The 21,650-nt window shown below is 34.0% G+C and overlaps 2 protein-coding genes across 2 annotated transcripts; one reads left to right on the top strand and one right to left on the bottom strand.

Annotated features, from left to right (window-relative positions):
- Positions 1-358: 358 nt before the first annotated feature.
- LOC115445645 (ribosomal protein S6 kinase 2 beta) lies at positions 359-19,112 on the top strand. Its single transcript, XM_037440312.1, is given in 15 exon segments — positions 359-579; positions 3,247-3,522; positions 4,003-4,188; positions 4,328-4,612; positions 5,804-5,958; positions 6,201-6,288; positions 7,317-7,447; positions 9,901-10,062; positions 10,308-10,445; positions 10,910-11,116; positions 13,028-13,227; positions 13,505-13,602; positions 14,186-14,347; positions 14,350-14,421; positions 14,932-19,112. Coding segments are annotated over 15 exon segments (2,328 nt in total). The 5' UTR covers positions 359-522; the 3' UTR covers positions 15,043-19,112.
- On the bottom strand, positions 19,108-21,388 carry LOC115445649 (aminoacyl tRNA synthase complex-interacting multifunctional protein 1). The gene is made up of 3 exons (XM_030172003.2): positions 21,179-21,388; positions 20,571-21,062; positions 19,108-19,520 (listed from the first exon to the last, which is right to left on the bottom strand). The coding sequence occupies exons 1-3, from the start codon at positions 21,251-21,253 to the stop codon at positions 19,233-19,235; spliced, it is 855 nt and encodes a 284-aa protein (XP_030027863.2). The 5' UTR covers positions 21,254-21,388; the 3' UTR covers positions 19,108-19,232.
- Between the last annotated feature and the right edge of the window lie 262 nt (positions 21,389-21,650).

Consider the following 21,650-nt stretch of genomic DNA (forward strand, 5'->3'; position numbering starts at 1 on the left):
GTAACTGTAAAATGTTTGTGAATACTTGCCTTTGTCTGGAGGGCAGTGGCGTAGGATAGTTGGGGCAGTGGGGCGCCGCCCTGTGGATTGGAGGCATTTTGAGAATTCCACCATGGTATCTTCTGTCTGTCGTAAAAGGCGACTAATAGGGGTCATCGGCGGGTCTATTCAACTAGAAAGGCACATGCGAACTCATTTTTTGTAATAGCTTGTTTTTATTTTTGCCCGGTGCCTTTGAACGACAAGAACCCACACTGCGCCACTGCCGCGGGGATATTACATATCCGGCACCTGGCAACACTGTTATCTGTCAAGTTAAGTATTATCCATGGACAGAAATAAATAAAAAAAAAAAAAAAAATCAAGTAAGTATCTATATACTCGTAGTTTGTACCTACTTGTACCCACGTATCGTGTTTTATGAATGAGAAATGAAAAATAAGGCGATTTAATTTTAGAAATATAATTGAATTTATTTAATTAGATTTCATGTTGGAAGTGCAAGTGTAAAAAGTGATCACAATGCCTTTGGCGAACACCCCGGATCCCTGGCGAATGCAGAATGTTGGAGATAACACGGTATGTTTAGGATTTGTTTGCGTTGATGTCCAAGGGTTTTTCCTTGTATTAATTATTATGCGCTCATTGGTTCATACTTCATCTGTTTCCTCACTCTAAACATAGTAATGATTACATCTCTTTGCCTCGCTCTTTTTTTTATACCCAATTTTGTGCATATTATATTTAATATATCCATTTTCGAGTTCACAAATTTTAACTTTATATTTTCTCCTTTAATTATTAATTTGTTGTTATTCTGTAATACAATATCTACAATCCCAATTTGTAAATAACTATTGAACTTTGATATGCATATGACTCAATGAGCAGAAATTAATTTATGTGTAATAATTATTGTCAGTGCTTATGTTACACTTCTGTTGCTATCATGATATATGATAGGTTTTGTTGACCAGACTTTGTTTTATCATACTTAGGTATTTATGGTATATTCATATTGAAAACTACGGGTGTATTTGATAATATTATGCTTCAGGTAAATATGTTTTATATAAACATGCAATATTTTTAATTCATAATATTATATATTAATTGTTTAATTATTTATATACATAATATACAGGTTGTTGCAAAATGAGTTTATCAACAGTAATGCATTACAGTGTTTTATTGTTTACTTATCACTAAACCTGACAAATGCATTAGCTCTGTAATGTCTGATGAATTGAATTTCTGAATTGTATAAAATATAAATATTTTGTTATTTACTGTTAAATATTCACTATTGTCTTTACATTTAATGGTATAATATGTTGACATGGTATTCTTACAAATATTATTAGTATTTTACAGTCATCATTTGAAACATATGATATAAATGAATTCACATTTCCACACCATAATTTGAGAATAACAATTTCATACTTTTTTTGTTAGTTTTCTAACACTTTGTGGAATGTTCTAATGGAAAGAAAAATTTGGAAAATATTAACTTTGCACTTGATGAAAGTGAATTGTGAAATATTATTTTAGTTCGCAAAATGGTTTGTAGTGGAAAGTATAAGAAAAGCTGCAGTTTGTATTAAATATTCATAGCTAAGGTAGAATAACATCTGTCGAGTTAGCTAGTTATCAATAAAAAATATCATTTTCCTTTTCTAATTTTACCAATTTATATATGGCAATAGCCTAGTTGGGGGTGGAAAGGACTGCAAAGACGAATTTCCGCAGGTTCAAATCCCAAGGGCACACACCTCTGACTTTTCTAAAATCATATGTGTATTCTTTGTGAATTATCGTTCGCTTTAACGGTGAAGGAAAACATTGTGAGGAAACCTGCACATCTGAGAAATTCTCTAAAGGAATTTCGAAGGTGTGTGAAGTCTACCAATCCGCACTAGGAAAGCGTGGTGGACTAAGGCCTCATCCCTCTCAGTAGTAGAGGAGGCCCGTGCCCAGCAGTGGGACAGTATATAATACAGGGCTGATATTGATTTTACCAATTTGTTTCAATTCATCCTTATTTTATGTTAGCGTTAAGTATTATAATGGATTCCGGTTTTTTGCAACACCCTTTATATAAATAATGCCCGCGGCTCCGCCCGCGTTATAAAGTTTTTCAGGCAAAAGTTTTCCGTTATAAAAGTAGTAGTTTCCCGGGTGCCTATGTTCTTCCCAGGGTCTCAAACTGTCTCCATACCAAATTTCATCTTAATACGTTGGGTAGTTTTTGAGTTTAACACGTTCAGGCAGACAGATGCAGCGGGGGACTTTGTTTTATAATATATCTTTTAGAACTTTTTAAGAGGAACAATCCCGTCATACATCATTGTTGCATAACTTTAACCGTTTACACAGCGCACGCAACGGAAGCTCTCAAAACTAATATTTTTCTCTGTTTTTGCAACATGTTTCATTACTGCTCCGCTCCAATTGGCCATAGCGTGATGATATATAGCCTATAATAATATCAGCCCTGTATTATATACTTGCCCACTGCTGAGCACGGGCCTCCTCTACTACTGAGAGGGATTAGGCCTTAGTCCACCACGCTGACCTAGTGCGGATTGGTAGACTTCACACACCTTCGAAATTCGAATAGAGAACTTCTCAGATGTGCAGGTTTCCTCACGATGTTTTCCTTCACCGTTAAAGCGAACGATAAATTCACAAAGAATACACACATGCTTTTTTTAGAAAAGTCAGAGGTTTGTGCCCTTGGGGATTTGAACCTGCGGACATTCGTCTCGGCAGTCCGTTCCACACCCAACTAGGCTATCGCCTATAGCAATCCACGAATAAAGGGCTATCCAACGCAAAAAGAATTTTTCAGTTTGGACCGGTAGTTCCTGAGATTAGCCATTACTGCTCCGCTCCTATTGGGTATAGCGTGATGATATATAGCCTATAGTACTCCACGAACAAAGGACTATCCAACGCAAAAAAAAATTTTCCGTTTGGACCGGTAGTTCCTGAGATTAGCCATTACTGCTCCGCTCCTATTGGGTATAGCGTTATGATATATAGCCTATAGCACTCAACGAACAAAGGGCTATCTAACGCAAAAAGAATTTTTCAGTTTAGACTGGTAGTTCCTGAGATTAGCGCGTTCAAACAAACAAACTCTTCAGCTTTATATAATAGTATAGATATGAACTCACAACACACTATTGTACATAATAATTAGTAGTTTTACTCTATAACACACTAGTAATTTGTTTATAGCATGGTACATCTACTGTGGCTACAAACAGTCTTCCAATTGTGGTTGAAAACTCAGCAGAGTCTCGTCAAGCTTCCACCACAGAGAGTTTGGACACTCATCTAGAAATCAACTATGAAAGAGAAGTGGAAATCCAAGATGTTGTTAAAGAAGGCCATGAAAAAGCAGATCCGTCACAATTTGAATTGCTCAAAGTCCTTGGTGAAGGTTCCTTTGGAAAAGTTTTCTTAGTTCGTAAAGTAGTTGGTGCTGATGCGGGAACTCTTTATGCAATGAAGGTAACTGTAATATTACATTTTTTACACACTATACTACTATTACTACTTTACCTTAGGATACCTTAGGGTAAGGTAAAGTATGATTACCCAACTGTTTGCTTTTGATTTATGGAATAATAAATGAATGTTTTAAGTATAATGATATTATAAATATTCATTAGCTATAAATGACTTGGCTTAATATATTATGACAATTAAATATTATTTTTAAGTTCAGTTCAAATCGTTTATAATGAAAATTCCTAGATTCATTAAAACAATGCAGATTTATACCGAAATGAAAAAACATACAATAAAGTATAAACAATTTCAATCCATAATATTATATTTTAATGGTATTTTTTTAGTTCTATGGTAAATAATCAGTATGTTACTATATAAAATAAAACATAAAACTTCTAATCATATAAAAAGAAAGTTTTGTTAATATATTTATTTATTATGTAATTACATATTATTAGAATTTTCTTTTTATTTTAGGTACTTAAAAAAGCAACATTAAAAGTGAGAGACAGAGAGCGTACTAAAATGGAAAGGAATATTTTAGTAGAAATGGGCCATCCATTTATTGTAAAATTACATTATGCATTTCAAACTGCTGGTAAACTGTATCTTATACTGGATTTCCTGCGAGGCGGTGATTTATTTTCACGTCTGAGTAAAGAGGTAAATAGTAATAACTGATAAGTGAAAGATATAAGAACAAATTTGTAAACACATAGAATATATTAATTATAGTTGGATAGCATGTTTACTGCTTCATGTAGCTAATATGATACTTGATAATATAATATTTCTTTCATAGGTGATGTTCACTGAAGAAGATGTCAAATTTTATCTAGCTGAGCTAGCATTAGCTTTAGAACATGTACACAAATTGGGAATTATATACAGGGATCTAAAACCCGAAAATATTTTATTAGACGCGGACGGTCATATTGCGCTCACAGATTTCGGTTTGTCTAAACTGCCTCCCAGTAGTGACAAAGCTTACAGTTTTTGTGGAACAGTAGAATACATGGCGCCTGAAGTTGTGAACAGAAGAGGTCATACTTTCGCAGCAGACTGGTGGTCTTTTGGAGTGCTGATGGTAAGAAAATAAATTAAGTGGGTAATATATTATGATGCATTTTAACAATACATGATGTGTATGTGCAATGAATTCACAAAGGCACGTCATATTAATTTTTTATTGTCTCTTTGTTTGAAACACTGCCTTTATATGTGACGTCCAAAAACTATTAGATAAATTATATCGATTTATAGCTGTATGGTTCAACAAAATGTTTCGAATTAGATAGATGCCTTTTGCAAGAAGGCTGCTAGAACAGCGTCAATGGACGTAGAAGCCACTTTCTTGACCAAGGAATACATAGACAAGGACGACATTTGAGATACAAGTGCATTTGCAAGTCCTAACTAGAATTGGGTTATCAACATTAAAAGACGACACACAGTTAGTCGTATTTACATCACACCAGCATTAGTAAGAAAGGTCCTACTGCTGCATATCCTGCGGCCACGGTCTAAATTAGTATCAAGTATTACAATATTTTATGTATGCCTCCAGAAATACTTTGTTATGAACACAGTAGTACGCGGTGCTTGTTCAGCATAGGTGTATAAATAATCACGAGTATTCGGTTCGCATTTTGGTGATAAATCACAGCGAACGGCGCAATAGAGACGTAAATGTGGCGCAAAATTTTCTCTCGATATCGTTTTTTATGCGACCATCTAATCCAATCTGCAATTCTTAGTATTCTGTACGTGTTACTGCACTCGCGAATAATACCGTTATAAAGAGAAAACCGATTATTTGCACGAATTTAAATCTTTATCATGCACAGATGCAATGAAACAAAATAATGTACATCCGTGTTGTACAATGAATTGAGCACGAAGCATTTCCAGATATATTACTTTAAATGGATGAACGTAACTTCTTTTTTTTTATACCATCCAGTCGTAGAAACTAAGAAATACTTTCCGCAACATGGGTGATAGTACTCTACACCCATTTCAGAGGATGCTGCTAGAATGATTATTGGCTATAGAGCGATAAAAAATTAATACTGTGGTTATTAAGTTGGGGAACCCATCGATGCATATTCAGTAGATATTCTGACATTGTAATATTCCACGATTATTTGGAATAAATGCTAGCTTGCATACCATTAATTCTCGATATATATCTATTTTTGTAGTTCATAGCCTGCGTTAAAAAATGATAATAAAAATTATAAAGTGTGATTTTTACTTATGACTAAAATATTTTTAGTTTGAAATGCTAACGGGCAATTTGCCTTTTCACGGAGCGACCAGACACGAGACGATGACGCAAATATTGAAGGCTAAATTAGGTATGCCATCCAATCTCAGTGAAGAGGCGCAATCGTTATTACGAGCTTTATTTAAAAGAAACCCACAAAATAGGTGAGTTGTTATGATAACGTGTTTTAAATAAAATGAAGTTCATTTACATAAAATCCATATTAAAATTATAATGAAAACGTTGCCAATTAATAGAGCAATTAAAATGGTTTTATTACTTCAGTTAAAAAGTTTCATTATAACCGGCAATCAGTAGAAATTTTAGCCCGATTTTACGGTTCATTGATACCGAGTTATGTACAAATACGTTATGACGATAATGTTAATTGGTCCACTTGTTGCAGATTGGGCGCCGGTCCCAATGGCATTGAAGATATAAAAAATCACGAATTCTTCGCAAGTATAGACTGGGAAGGACTTTATAAGAAAGAGGTATGTATTTTCATTGTTTTGAATGATGGGTTAAGTCACTACTCACTATATATATTCGATTGCGGATCTTGGACTACTATAGAAGACTCTAAGGTTAGTAATTCTATTTCAGCTGTTTCCGAAAACATCACAAATGGTTAAAGCAATTATTCTAGCATCAAACAATTTTTTACTCAAACCGAATGGCTTTAACAAATCTTTAAACATACATATTTAAAAATCAAAATCAATCATCATCAATCAATACCATGATACTTCCGCGGTTAATACAGGAATGGCCTTGACCAATACCAGATTCACGCCATATGGGCGAATTTATTTTTCCAATTAGTTGATGGTGTGTCACTGGATTTTTTCGCTATCTTGTCTCGAACGGTTTTTTAAAGGCTATTATAACTTATGAATGTAATAAGTTATCCAATGTATTTAAATTTTTCCAAATTGTGGTAAGTTTAGTAAGTGTTTCCATTGAATTCATCATGTTCTAAAGGCAGCGTACTTTTCTTGTGATCTGCTAGGCCTCGATTTACATATTTAACAAATAAAGTTTGTGTTAATTTTTCGTTTTGAAAACCCTGTTGAAGTGTCCGGGAATGGAATTGGTGGCCCCGATATGGCGATAGGGCTCGACCCTTATCATATATCACGAGGATATAAGGTCGGTGTAGAGCGAGTGCACTAATTGCTCCTCTGTCTAACCCTTCTTATATAATATATATAGATAGAAGGCATGAACTCATTCCATGAGTATTAAACTGCAATTTGTGCGAGATTTGACTCCTCACGGCCAAGTCACAGGTGTTTATATTAAACAAGTTGTTCAAACAATTTACATGCCAACGCCACGTGTGGTCGTCTAAGGGTCGATGAGTCATCTGAGAAGAATCTAACTGCGTCTCTGCTAAAGTTAGTTTTACTACAACGTCACATACTGACGAAAGGTCAGCGGTAATTGAATTCACATGCGTCAAACAGCGCCCAACCCTACTTGCTCTGAATACGGGTATAGATTGATCGTATTGTTGCAGGTAATACCGCCGTTCAGGCCGGCGGTGTCGAGGGCGGACGATGCGTTTTATTTCGATTCGGAGTTCACCTGTCGCACGCCCAGGGACTCGCCGGGAGTGCCTGCATCGGCGAACGCCCATGAGCTGTTTAGGTAAGATTGTGGATTATTACGTTACAGATAAATCATTTATCAATGTGTACGGAACTAAACGTATTTACAATCAAGTATCGGTCTGTTCAATTGGTCGCGCATAAAGCTGAAATGGTTGTACGGTTTTCGATACAGGTTTCACTGTTGTGTAACGCAACACTAAAGTAAACAAAACAATCGGTAAAAAGAATATAATGGTAAAGAAGTTAAAAACCCAAATAGAAATAATAATTCGTTTCTACAGCTAGAAATTCGAATTTAAGGGCGTTTTCATAAAACCGAATTAAAAAGTAAAAAAAACACAACAAATCTCAGTTTTTATCTAATACTCCTACGGCGCGTGCATGTTTCATAATCGCTGAAACGGTACATTTTTCCGCTACGTTATGTAAGATATCGCTACAATTTTGTTATGATAACGGTGATAAGAACGAAAGTGAATTTTATCGTGCAGAGACTTCTATAAATATACATAAAGACCGGATAAGGATGGAATCACAGGTGCATTTTGCATTGCATACTATAGTATCCTATAGGATAATATCGGACAAAATTATACAGTTATCTTATTGGAAAAAAAGTATATAAACAAGTTTTATGAATAATTTTTCCTGCTCCACTTGTTCATGGGATGAGTAATACACGTTATGTACCTTTCGACAAGTTTTCAACATTTTTAATATAACACTACTTTATGCATTAGTACATAGTAAATATACCTTTTGAAATAAAATAAGTCCATGTACTATATTTGTACGGTTGAAGCAACCTACATCTGTTCTCATTGTCATTAGCATAACCGTTACCATTTTACCATTTAGACTAATAGGGTATTACACTCTTTTTTGAAAAGTGTCTCAAATTAATCTTAAAGTGATAAAATACCACTAGAAATTTTATAAAAAAAAATAGTCAATGAATAAGTACCATTAAAATACATTTAAATATTACATTTTAAATTTTCCCGCGTAAACAAACGAAAACGCTAGAGGCTACGTTGCTGACGTCATCTCGACAGTAAACATCAAGTGACAACCGAACAATTTGTATATTTTGACTAGCTTTTGCTCGCGGCTTCGCCCGCGTGAAGGTGTTTTCCAGGATAAAATTCCACTGTTTGATAAAAGTCTTGCTACATATTTTCCCGGTACTTATAGGTTCAAACTAATTTTATCCCCAATCTATAATTTCAGTTCAATCAGTCGAAAATCTAAGAACATTTATACAAACTTTCATCCCCTATTTTATCCCCTTAAGGGTAGAATTTATCAAAATCCTTTCTTAGGGGATGCCTACGTCATAGTAGCTTTATGCATGTAAAGTCTTAGCCCGATCCGTCCAATGGTTTGGGCTGTTCCTTGATATATCACTGTCAGTCACCTTTGAGTTATATATTATATTAACAACTGAAGTTAGCTAAAATTGAGTTTCTCGAAGCCGACCACTATTTATGTACTATGTATTTTGAGACTATGCAATTTTGTCGCATTCGCGATTCACTTTCACTTTTGTTGAGTTTCAGAACGCGATATTAGATCCTCCAACGCGCACGCGAATTTGAACTTTATGCAGCGGTAATAAATTACAAATTGACTCTCCATTTTATTTAGAAAACGTTTGTATGGGAAATAGAAAAATGCTGTTTTGAGGATTTTCCCGGCAATTATTCGAATTTTTCTCACCTTTTAAACCTTCCCTAGACCTCCACGAATAATTCAAGACCAAGATAAGATAAATCCGTTCAGCCGTTCTCGAGTTTTAGCGAGACTAACGAACAGCAATTCATTTTTATATATATAGATAATTTAAAAATAGTGAACGCGTATTGCCACTTCAAGCAGTTTACTGCCTTGATGACGTCATATCATGGCGGCACCTGTTTCGCATATTTGTAAAACAGATAAAAAAAAGTCAAAACTTTGAATTGAATTTACAATTTATTATATATTACTATTTTCCGATGACTTTTTGATTAAACTATCTTATTTACGTATTTTTGGATTTTTTCTCACATACACTAAAATACCCTATTTAGAGTAAATAAACCATATTTTACCCGGACTTTAGTCTTGTACATTTACGAACCAAACGTAAATCCTTGTACAGACACCAAAACCCGTACAGTATTATATTAGTTTCGGCGAAGGAAAAAACTAAACATAAATACGCTTTGCCCTCTTTTCAATAATGCTTATTATATTTGAAGAGATGAATAAATTCAAACAGGTTTATATTTAGAAAAGGTACTACATATTTATCTAAGTATACTTACTTCGTATTTTTATAGAATATTGTATAACAATACGTCGTATAAGAAGTTTATCGTGGTAGAGTCCATATTGTTTGAACTGGAATTATATCCTTGCTCATGTTCTCTTGAGAGGAGCGCCGGTAGCGAAATGATACATTAACTGGAATTAATTTAATTATACTCGTACATCGTTTTGTTGCAGGGGTTTCAGTTTCGTCGCACCGTGTTTGCTCCAAGAAGATGATAACAAAACCGTCACAAACCAAACTCAAAATCAAAATCATGTTGCGCAGAATAACAAAACGTCCACTGAAGACTTTTGGTCTGGCTTCGTTAATAGAAACAATTTCTTCGACGAATACAGGTTAGTGGATTGCTTGGTCAAATTATATTCTTTTGGATTTAATTACCTTTGTATATAGGTTTAAAATCATCTTTAGTTGGAATCTGGGTGGTATTTTTTATTTTAACCAGAATAAGGGCGGCAACACATAATTGATTTTTCTAATATTGTGGATGGTTATAAATGGCTCACATACTCGCCGGCCGCTTATGTTATAAAAATACGGGGTTCAGTTCGAATTTATCTAGTTTTATAAATCTTTGCAGATTGATGGGGGAATTGGGGACGGGATCCTTTTCAGTAGTTCGTCTGTGCGAACACAAGACGTCTAGAGTACAGTATGCTGTTAAAATCATGGACAAGTTGCAGTATGATCCGCGTGAAGAAATTGAAATTCTACTCAGGTAATTCAAAACAATTTCATGAAACATATTAATATCACTATAGACGACGTATCTCAGATTATCATTACCAAAAGTAAGAAATATCTTTTTCATTTACATAATATTTACTATGTGAAATGGAATCATAATATTCAACCGTGGTAATATGCACGTTAAACACCAGTTCCGCCTGGCCAATGAAGATCACAAGAAGCTGACAGCCAACCTTCAACAATAAAAGGCACTCGAATAGAATAATATCAACCGTGTTATGTGTTATATATCTAGCATGCAATACGGAATGAACGCAAAAAAGGCTCTAGGCTCAAGGAAGTATTTTTGATTATTGAGTGATATGTTTACGGTTTTGTTGACAATTATGGGACGGAAATAAATGCGTTAGAAACAGTTCTCACCTTTCGCATATATAAGTTTTGTCAAGTAGGTATTATGTATATGCAGTAAGGTAAACGTTGGTCCGTCAGGTACAGTCAGCACCCGCACATCATCACGCTGCGCGGCGTGTACGCGGAGGGCGGGCGCATGCTGGCGGTGACGGAGCTGTGCCGCGGCGGCGAGCTGCTGGAGCACATCACGCAGCGCCGCTGCCTGCCCGAGCACGAGGCCGCGCCCATCCTGCGCAACGTCCTGCACGCCGTGCACTACCTGCACACGCACACCGTCGTGCACAGGTTCGTGTCCGCCGCTAATGGCTCCCTCGCATGCGACGTGTCGTTTACGCTTGGTCTCTATAATTTGATTCGGATTACTCTGATTATTTTTAATTAAATTTAATCGAGGGAGGCCCGGCGCATGTTGCATTAGAATCATGTTATTTTATTACTGTGCTCGCGAAGCCATAGATCTCTACAGGTATCTTTTACTATCGCGTCGCAAATAGTTCAACATATTTAATTACAGTTTTAATTTTACCCTTCAATTGTTACTAGGTTTGTAGTTCAGAAATAACTCGTCCGCACTATCTCCTGAGTAAATCAACTAGATATCAATGCTGCTTGATTAGTAGGTTGACGTTTATTTAGTAAATTATTTAATGCTAGATTTAAAGTCTGCACCAGCCATTAACCACTTATTGTGGAGAAATGCAGCATAAAAGTTTTTTTTTACTATATTTACTTTTATTACAGTAGTATTAGAGTAACATTTTGCGTGCTAATAGCCGCTAGCCTATGCCAAGATGACTTTCGCCTCGCTAAGTTCGCATGTCCCATCCACTAGTCACACAAAAAAAGTAATTCACATAGTTCACGTTATTTTTAGTCCTATCAATGGTCATTAAGGGTTTAAGGCGATACCTCAAGGTCCATTTTCATACATTTTGTTTCGGCTTTAATCTGGGTAACTAAACAAGTATTGGCAAGTAAAGAATTTAAATTCACGTCTAGTTAGTGATTAGTTCTCGCATTAAATTTTAAAGGGCCGAAATATGATTAATAATTATAAACATTTTCTTTCAACTGCGAGAACTAATCACTAACTAGACGTGAATTTAAATTCTTTACTTGCCAATACTTGTTTAGTTACCCAGATTAAAGCCGAAACAAAATGTATGAAAATGGACCTTGAGGTATCGCCTTAATAAAGTGACGAATAGTCATAAACATAAAATATAAATTAACTGTATTTATTAACATTTAAATAACGTCAGCAAATTATTCATAATTTATTGTATAGTAGATCTCGCAGAATTTAGGTCGGTTACATAAAACTGACACATTCACAGTACTCACATCCATACAATTTTATATGATATGTTAATTTCTTTTTCATATTGTTATATCTGAAGGAACTGATGTATAGATGAAAACAAAACATCGTACTGTATTTTTTATGTTGATTGCGTTGTCATGGCGACTGTGAGGTCTGATTCAAAGTATTTTACCTAAGCCGAAATCAGAGATCGCTAGAAAATTTTGTAATTCATTAACAATTGTTCAGCAGTGAATCAACTTATTTATTAGTACCAATCTAATGTTAAGGCTGCTATTTTATTAAATTATGTTTTTACATTGTAACAAATTATGAAGGGGTTGTCATCACTCTTAAGATAAAAACCCCTAAATTAAAACCAAGATAAAAAAATGGCAACTTTTTTATTGCTTTGAATGACGGGACGAGCTTTCCGTTCGCCCGATGGTAAGCGATATGACCGCCCATAAACAATAGAAACACCATCCAACACCTTGAATTATAAAATATTGTTTGGTATTCCACTGCGCTCGCCATACTGAGACGTGAGGTGTTAAGTCTTATGTCCAGTAGTTACACTGGCTACAATGTCCATCAAACCGGAACACAACAGCGACTACACACTGCTGCTTGGTGGCAGAAATAGACATTGCGGTGGTACCTACCCAGGCAGACTCTCACATATGAGAGACCTACCACCAGTACTGACATAGGTTTATTCATAGACACACACAACATATGACTGTTGTACGCGTCAGTTTTAGATAATATACATTGATGTAGTATTTCTAATATAATAGACCTATTTATGTTTTGAGTATGTAGCAAGAGAGCCATCAGAGCCCATATTACTAATGATTTCTCCAAATTAAGCAAATTAAACCTTATTACAGGGACATAAAGCCGTCAAACATTTTATTCGCCACGGCTGAAAAGCGGCCCGAAGATATTCGTTTAGTAGACTTTGGTCTGGCGAAACAACTCCGCGCAGAAAACGGGTTGCTGATGACTCCGTGCTACACTGCCAACTTTGTGGCGCCCGAGGTGCTGAAACGGGCAGGATATGACGCCGCCTGTGATATATGGAGTTTAGGTACGGATAGACAAAAAAAATATATTCCACATAACACAATAGATATTGGAACTACTAGATATTTTTTCTTTTTTAGGGTGTGGAATATATATAATTTTAAAATTACTGATTATTAAGACCTTCAATAAATTATGACACTTACAATGATAACATTTCATTTGCTATAACAGCTGACAAACAACTTGAGCACACTATGTGTCAAAAATCTCGCCATGCGGTAGTGTGCTCAAGTTATTTTCCGGCTATTCATTATTTAAAGATTCGTTACCTTTTGCAGGTGTATTAGCATACATAATGCTATCTGGTAGAACTCCATTCGCGTCCACAGGTGACGACACGCCTGAAGCAATTTTAGCTAGAATTGAATCTGGAAAGGTAGGTTGTTATTGTAAAATATCCTTGCTATAATATAACAATATATATAATAGTGAATTGCAATGGTTAGTTTAATAGTGTCAAGGCCAGACCACCACCATTTTTTTTATTAATTATAACTTTGCTATTAAATTTAATCAGGCGTCGTATGATAAATTTAAATAAGATAGAATTAGGTGTCTAATCTAAATTATGTGGTTTATATAAAATGTTTGTGCCATTTGAATATTATTGTTGGGTTTTACGTCACATAAATTCTGACATATTAAGATGTTTCAAATTTTATATATACTTTGATATCCTATGTAAGCAGTTTATCTTTATAATCTTCTTAGTAATTTGATAATATTTCTCGGGATGTGAAAAAAAACCACTATTGAATGCAGTAAAGTCATGTAAGAAAAAAAATCGAAGATGTGTGAGGTCTGCTAACCAGTACTAGGCCAGTGTGGAGGACTAAGATCTGAAACTTACTTAGTAGAGAAGGCCCATGCCTAACAGTGGGACAGTATAAAACACAGGGCTATTATTATCAGTAAATGTAGGGAGTTGATGCGCGTCAGTATGTATGAGCGTGCGCCAGGTGGAGCTGTCGAGCGGCGTGTGGCGCGGCGTGTCGGCGGGCGCGCGCGCCTGCGTGCGGCGCATGCTGCAGCTCGAGCCCGCGCTGCGCCCGCGCGCCGCCGAGCTGGTGGCCGAGCCCTGGCTCACGGCGCCCGAGCCCCCCCCCCCGCCGCCGCCGCCGCCGCCCCGCAACACGACGCCGACCCGCCGCCGCCTCCCGCCGACCTGAGACGCGCCGTCGATCTCACCTTCCAGGTACTATTCAATTTGGGTTCCTCAAACGCACACTTGTGGTCGCTGGGGACTTTCATTACTGAGGCAAATTGATTATTTTAACTTAAAGATGCTAAAGAGTAATTGATTCTCAAAGTGAGCGAAATAAATTTGAGGACCTACGACTAAAAAACGATATCTACGCCAAACGCATACTCCAATCCTAGCCCGAGAAAAACAAGAATGATGAAATTGTTTAATCAATGTCATTTTTACTACACATACAACAGTCGGACATACATAAAATATTTTGCCTTTTAAAGTGTATATATAAAGCATTAAAGGCTGTTTACGATCCTAATCTTAATCTTCAATCCGATCCCGGGAATGAACCAATCAAAATGTAATTTGTAAACATGTAAAAAAAAAACGTTGTTCTGATTGGTCCATTTCTGCGGCGGATTGAACAAAGCGATTGGGATCTTGCATTGAAAATGGCGATATATATAGTATCTCATATACTAAATATGTTATTAATATGATATTTTAAAGGCTTTAACATCGTCCCCGCTGACCCCGCAAGTGTTGGGCCCGGTGTCGCAGTCGACATTGGCACAGCGCCGCAACAAGCCCCAAAGACGATTCCCACCGACGCAACTCTAAACCGCCAGGTATACGAACAAACCTTTTCAATTATAAGAATATCGACATATTGTATTTTACTACTGCGAAAGAATATGAAGTCTTTATTTTAGACATAACTATTTTGTATAACGTCATTAAAGCTTTTAGTGAATGCTTTTAAATACGATGATGTAATGCTGTCGTGTTTGATGGAAGTGCTTTTATGTAGTAGTTGATGATGTCAGAAACAGAATGTCAGAACAGAATCATCAAGACATTCCGTCTTTACGTTCAATATTTTTGAGTATTACGGTCGAATGAATAATTAAAAGGCCCTCATTAGGTTTTGAGTTCTGAGAGTTATCGATTATAAGTGATCGATAGGCATTTATTATTCCGACCATTTATAAATAAGCAGTCAACAATATCAACATGCCTATTAAAACACAATATTTTAATTTTTGAAATGCAATTTATTATTTATTTGAAACAATTGATATTGTTTATTTAGTGTTCAGTTATGTTATTATATTAATTCCAATATTTTTATATAATGTAAATGAGGGCTCATAGTTATATGTGTGAAAATAGTCTTCCTACAAAAATGTAAATTTCTAAGCAAATACTATATTTTTTTAAATATTTATTGCTTGCCCACCTATTACATTCTTACGTCTGTGCCATTAGATTTCTATAACATCTACTTATTTCCATGTTGTCAGTTTATGAATGTGCAATATAAGTTATTTTATATTGTAAGACGTACTAAGTATATATTATCGACAGATTATATTATTTTTATACAATGTCCCACTCTCCTTAATATCTGTAACATTAAGATGCTCTTTATATTAATATCATCTTAAAATACTTTTACTTTTATGTCTATCGCTTAATCAAATATTATTTATATTTTTATAAGACGGTACACATAATACTTAAGAATAATTAAAATATATCATAAGGAAAATGTAAGGTACTCCCTTTAAAACTAATTATTACTTATGTATCATGATTTATGTTTTACTTAAAGCGCATTTACTATAAGTTAAACTTACGTATAATGGCCACATTAGGTATACAAGGTTTTAGTAACAAATGCGCGGTTAAATAACTAATAACGCTTCTATTAAGATTTGAAATAAGGTGCTTGGTGCAGCATCTAATGAAATAATGAGATATGTTGAATTTCCTGAGAAATCTATTGAGCTTGTTGTTAAGTAATATAATATAGACCTAATACAAAATGAAAAGGACATTTTAAGTCATAATATGGACTTAAACTTGTCACAATAGGTAATATTTGTTTTTATTATTAACGGCAATGATTCAGGTGCAACATGCGGTGCATATCTTTTTCTGAAAGCAGCAGCGGGTTCAGTTTTTTTTATACCACTAGTACTGCATAACGTTATGTTAACTTTTTTTGACTATATATGAAGCGACAAAACATAAAATATATGACTTCGCTATTGAATATTTCAAATATACACTCCATTTTATGTTAGGTATGTAAAATTAATTTACAGTATGTTTAAGGTTCGCTTTAGATGTGTCTGTGATGGCATGAGTGATTTAAAAGGACTTGTATTTTACAGGTCATTTAAAGCACAAGTGGGCCAAACGTAACCACGCTAGCGTACAGCACATCTTAACATTTCTAAACAAATGAATGCCAACTTAAGTGCAAGTTAATGCTGGTCAGAACAGCACTATTCATTAATATCTAACTTAGCTGCCACCATTCGAAAATAAGCTAGGAGCATTACTAGCATGCCAGTACGCAAAATCTAACCATACGTATCACGAACAAGGCTGCAGGCTATTTGCGTGGTAACTGATAAGGGGCAGTTGAAGTGATGACCAACATAAAAAAATCGCTTTATTCTAATAAGTGTTAATGCTACTTAAGAAAATGAGAGATATTGTAATCAAGCACAAGATTAGATGACTCGTTAATATATTTTCAAACGCCTAAGCATAATCACTGCTTAATTAAAATTAAATTAGTGTAATTGTAGAGAATCCAGTGATAATATGTCACAATGATTGTTACTAAGTCGTATTATTATTTCCATATCAATAAGGCCTAAAACGCTAAGGAGAGCGTCAAAATTAATTCAATTATGGTGATTACCACTTCTAAACTAATATATTTTTTAATAATCTTAAAATAAACATTAAACCGCTGTTTAAACTTAAATGTTGCTTTGCAAATGCATTATGTTAGGATTAGAAAAAATGTATTAGTCTTGAGTTATGTTTATTTTTTGTTTTCCTTTATATTTTAGTGCCATTCTTTTACAGGATGTCACAATGACTTTTCTAAATTTATTAGTTTATTCTGATCCCTTTGGAAAGACGCGACTATCCACATATTGCGATAAAAATCGATATATAGTAATATGACATACATGATAAATATGTGATTATTTGACTTAAAAATGAGATTGTTAAACTACTTTCAGTATTCATTCTAATTTCTTTTTAACTGTTTTATTCAGTATTAGAATAAAGTTATAGTTAATAAGCTTGTAGTGATAAATTATGTCCTTATGGGGTATAAGGATTCTTATATCCATTTAAACGCCTTGTGGCAGTTACTATAGTAACTTAAGTTTTTTTTGTTACATTGGTACTTTACCAAAGATAACAGTTTTAATGAGACCATATTCACGGTATTAAAATTGTGAAAATTATTGTAAGTTCACTTAGCTCTTGTAGTATAATATTTCTAACCATCTAGCATAATATTTAATTACCTCTATAACAGTGAATCTACTTCTTCACTATAGTTTATGTACTGAAGGAATTGATTTTAAAACTGAATAGACATATTATATAATAAAATTGTACCTATATTAAGATTTTGAAATGATGTAGTAATTAACAATAATTATATATTTTTAGTCATTCATTTTACAAATACATAGACATATCTGAGTGTAATGCATGAGGTGTATATAATACGTCAGTTGAAATTAAATAGTAATAATAAATGGACAAAAGATTTAAATCTTGATACTTCTTGTTGAAAAAATTATATAAAAATTGAGATTAAAAAGTACAAACATGATCACTATCGAGGCACAATAATATAATTAGATTGCAAACAATAATTAATATTGACATTTTAATGGAATTCATTCAAATAATATTGTTCAAGTCTTTCTCTGCAACTTCTGGTCGTCCATACTTTTAAGAAGCTTATAATTGTATGTAAAGATAGCATTCATCACTCATGTTATCTTCATTTTATTTATAAAAAGCAACTAGTAATGACCTGTTGTCTGAAAATGATTTGAGCAACCGAATGTTTAGTGAAATATTTATGGTTTCATTGCTGGTTTACAGTTTTGAACTAAAATAACTATACTCTGGCCACATTATTGCTTATGGGTGATTTAATTTAACATAAAATATATTATTAATTAAGACCTGCCCTCGGTTTGGTCAGCTTCATGATACAAATTTTTCAAAGTCCATTTTGCTGTCCATGGGTAAAAATATTTTAGCTAATGAAGATATTGTTAGGGCATGTTTTAAGGCACCTAACACTACATTGATTGAAAGTTTAAGTCTTATAATGTATAGAGAAGGGATGTTTTCGCATGTATTAATCCTGTTATAATAATAAATCAAACATTGTACCCCCTCTAGGTGCTTAAAGAAAACAGCTGTTACTAAGTAAAATCTATATGCCAATGCACTTGTTAATTAATTATAATGAATTGCTCCATAATAGTATCCAGTGTTTTGTAGTCTTCTAATGTAGCCCATACTCATTCTAAAGCCAAAAGATACAATGTACAAGATACACAATACACACGGAACTATATAAGCAATGCAAACTGGACCATAAATATTAAGATCACAAAGCTACTTACTCATTGACATAAGTATAAGTTTGTGCAGAGGTTACAAAGTTATATTGTTATAAATTGCATTTTATGCTCTCAATGTTAATGTTACATATTCACATCTGTCTATTTTTCTATATCAATAGTAGGAATCCATTTTCTATATAATGTAGTGGTGATAACAACAAGTTGTTGTATAGAGATAAAAACCATTTGATTAGAGATGTAATATAAAAATTGTTGAGATTGCTTAAAAGAAGTTTTATTTCACATTTCTATTTAAATACATATTTATGTAGGTATCAGAAAGTTTTAGATCAATATTTATACAATAATAAATAATTTTATAAGTTGATGCATCTAAAGTGTTTATTTAACAGGGGCACCTTTTAAAGTGGAGGCAACAACAGGTCCTTTATCCGGCACAATTAAAGGACTATTTTTGTAGCATGCCACTTTTTCCTCATTTGTCTTGAGATCTGGTGCACATGTCTCGAATATCTTCTTTTTAGGATTCATGATAGGTTCTGGCTCGCGAGGGTATCCCTCACAGGAGACAAGATCTCCTGGCACAGCTCCTGCAGGTGGTATTAACACTTCTACTTTATCAGGAGTTGATGCACACATCACCATCCCCTCTGATGTTACACCTCTCATCTGAAAACATTTTCATTGAATAAACATGGCAATTTTAAAAAGTGTTATCTATGCTAATATACAAAGTTGAACAGATTGTTTGCTTGAATATGCTAATCTCGGGAACTACTAAACCATTTTTTTTTTTACTAATAGGAAGCTATATTACTCCTGTTATAGGCTACTTTTATCCTGGAAAATCTATTGCATGCAGTTGGAGCCACAGGCAAAAGCTGGTTATAATAAAATTTATGGTTTACACAAGAATGTGTAGATATATGGAAAATGTAATTGTATTTGAACCTTGCAAATTCCTGGTATGAATTAATTAATGTGAATTTTATGTGCTGTGAACAGATTGGATAAGTTTTGTTGGTCTCACAACAATAGAAACTTCACATAAAGGGTAACCATCATGTGTACAGTTGCAAGACAAGCAAGCATTAGGTGCAGGTCATTAGATTCACTTTATATAATATATGGACTCTGATAACTTCTAGTAATATTGAACCCTTAAATAAGGATTTAAAAAAAAAACATCTAAATTATTTGAAATATTTTGTAGTTAAACTTGGTATGGAACTTTTTTTAAACCCATAATACATTTTATCACATTAAAAAAATATATTGTATTGTGTTGCATCTATTTCAAGTGTAATATGTTATTGGGAACAATGGCTGTGGTAAAATGCCAGGAGATATGTTTAAAATATAAATAAACTACATAATAAAACAACTGGTACGCTTATTTTCTATACAAATAAAAATCAGTCACCAAATGTATGTAAGAGTATCACTAAAGAACTGCTTACTGGCTTGACTAAATTCCCTCAAGCTGTGATCCCAATTTTCAGAACAAGGTTTGTATAAAAGGATGTTTTTGAAAAATCAATGGGAAAACACTAGAAACATTGACTATTTGGATGATTTTTTTTTCATACACTATTCTGAAATCACTTAATTTAAATGAAAAATGATATGAGTTTATGAGTAGTTTACATAATATGCAGTCAGTGGTAGGAGAATGTTTATAGAGGCCACTAGTATGTATATAAACTTTTGAATGCATACCTTAACTGGTTTTAGGTTACATAGGACCATAACCATTCTGCCTTGCATTTCTTCAATAGGTACATGGTTGACAAGTCCTGACACAATAGTCCTAGGATTTGTTTCACCAACATCAATTTTTTCAACATACAATGAATCTGCATCGGCATGTTTGTTTACATCCACAATCTTTCCAATTCGTAAATCCAATTTTCTTACGTCCACTATTGATTCAACAGCTGATTCGCTAGCCTTTGGTTTGGCCTTCTTCGCACCATCTTTTTCTTTTTTTTCGACAGGCTCGTTTTCTACCTTTGGCGGTGTCGGCACTTCAGCTATTACTGAAGGGACGACACTAACCTTATTGGGTATTTGATATTGTTTTTTTCCATGCGACACTTCTAGTCTTATTAATTCAGTTTTGGCTGTTTCGATTTTAGAACGAAGAACCTTATTTTCTTCAGTCAGAATTCTTATTTTTTCTTCTACTTTTATTTTTTTAACATCTTCAAACTGAAATGGAATAAATATACTTTATTATGGCAAAAAGGTAGTGTGTGTTGTAAAGTTTGCATATAACTTAATTCTGGTAAGTGGTAAATATTTTTTTTTCTATATAGTTTACAAACCATACTCCGCAACTCGGCTAGTCTTTTTTCAGCCGCTTGTGCATTACTTATAAACTTTGTAAGTATTTGAGACATACTATCCAAGCCGTACGATAGATTTTCCAGTATCAGAATGCTGAAAAGTGAAACCAAAGCGGTATTATATTTATAACCTCAAAATCTGCAAACTTCAAAGTTTTTTTTATTACAATTCAGTTAAGGCCTAAGCGTCATAACGTATTCAGTCTACCAAAACGTAGTTTGATGTTACGTGTTTATATCTTTTTCTTATTATAATGAATAAAAAATTATTAGTATTTCATTATTACACAGCACTTAGTGTGTTAACTTGTTTTGTAAATTATAGAAGGAAAAAGTCATTTTTTTTTTCATTATTAATTTCAATACAATGAGTTATATATAACGTTTTTTAATGTACTAGTTTATTCGTGTATTTTCTTGTTTTTTTGAACATTACCTATTATTAATGTAT

The sequence above is a fragment of the Manduca sexta genome, chromosome 19, assembly GCF_014839805.1.
Source record: "Manduca sexta isolate Smith_Timp_Sample1 chromosome 19, JHU_Msex_v1.0, whole genome shotgun sequence".
Lineage (NCBI taxonomy): Eukaryota > Metazoa > Arthropoda > Insecta > Lepidoptera > Sphingidae > Manduca > Manduca sexta.

Bases quoted from the DNA above. Each gene is read 5' to 3' on its own strand.
- LOC115445649 (XM_030172003.2), bottom strand. From the start codon at position 21,253: ATGTCTCAAATACTTACAAAGTTTATAAGTAATGCACAAGCGGCTGAA. The intron at 21,063-21,178 runs GTTTGTAAACTA...ATTCCATTTCAG, and splicing joins TAGCCGAGTTGCGGAGTATG to TTTGAAGATGTTAAAAAAAT. The intron at 19,521-20,570 runs GTATGCATTCAA...AAATGTTTTCAG, and splicing joins GTAACCTAAAACCAGTTAAG to ATGAGAGGTGTAACATCAGA.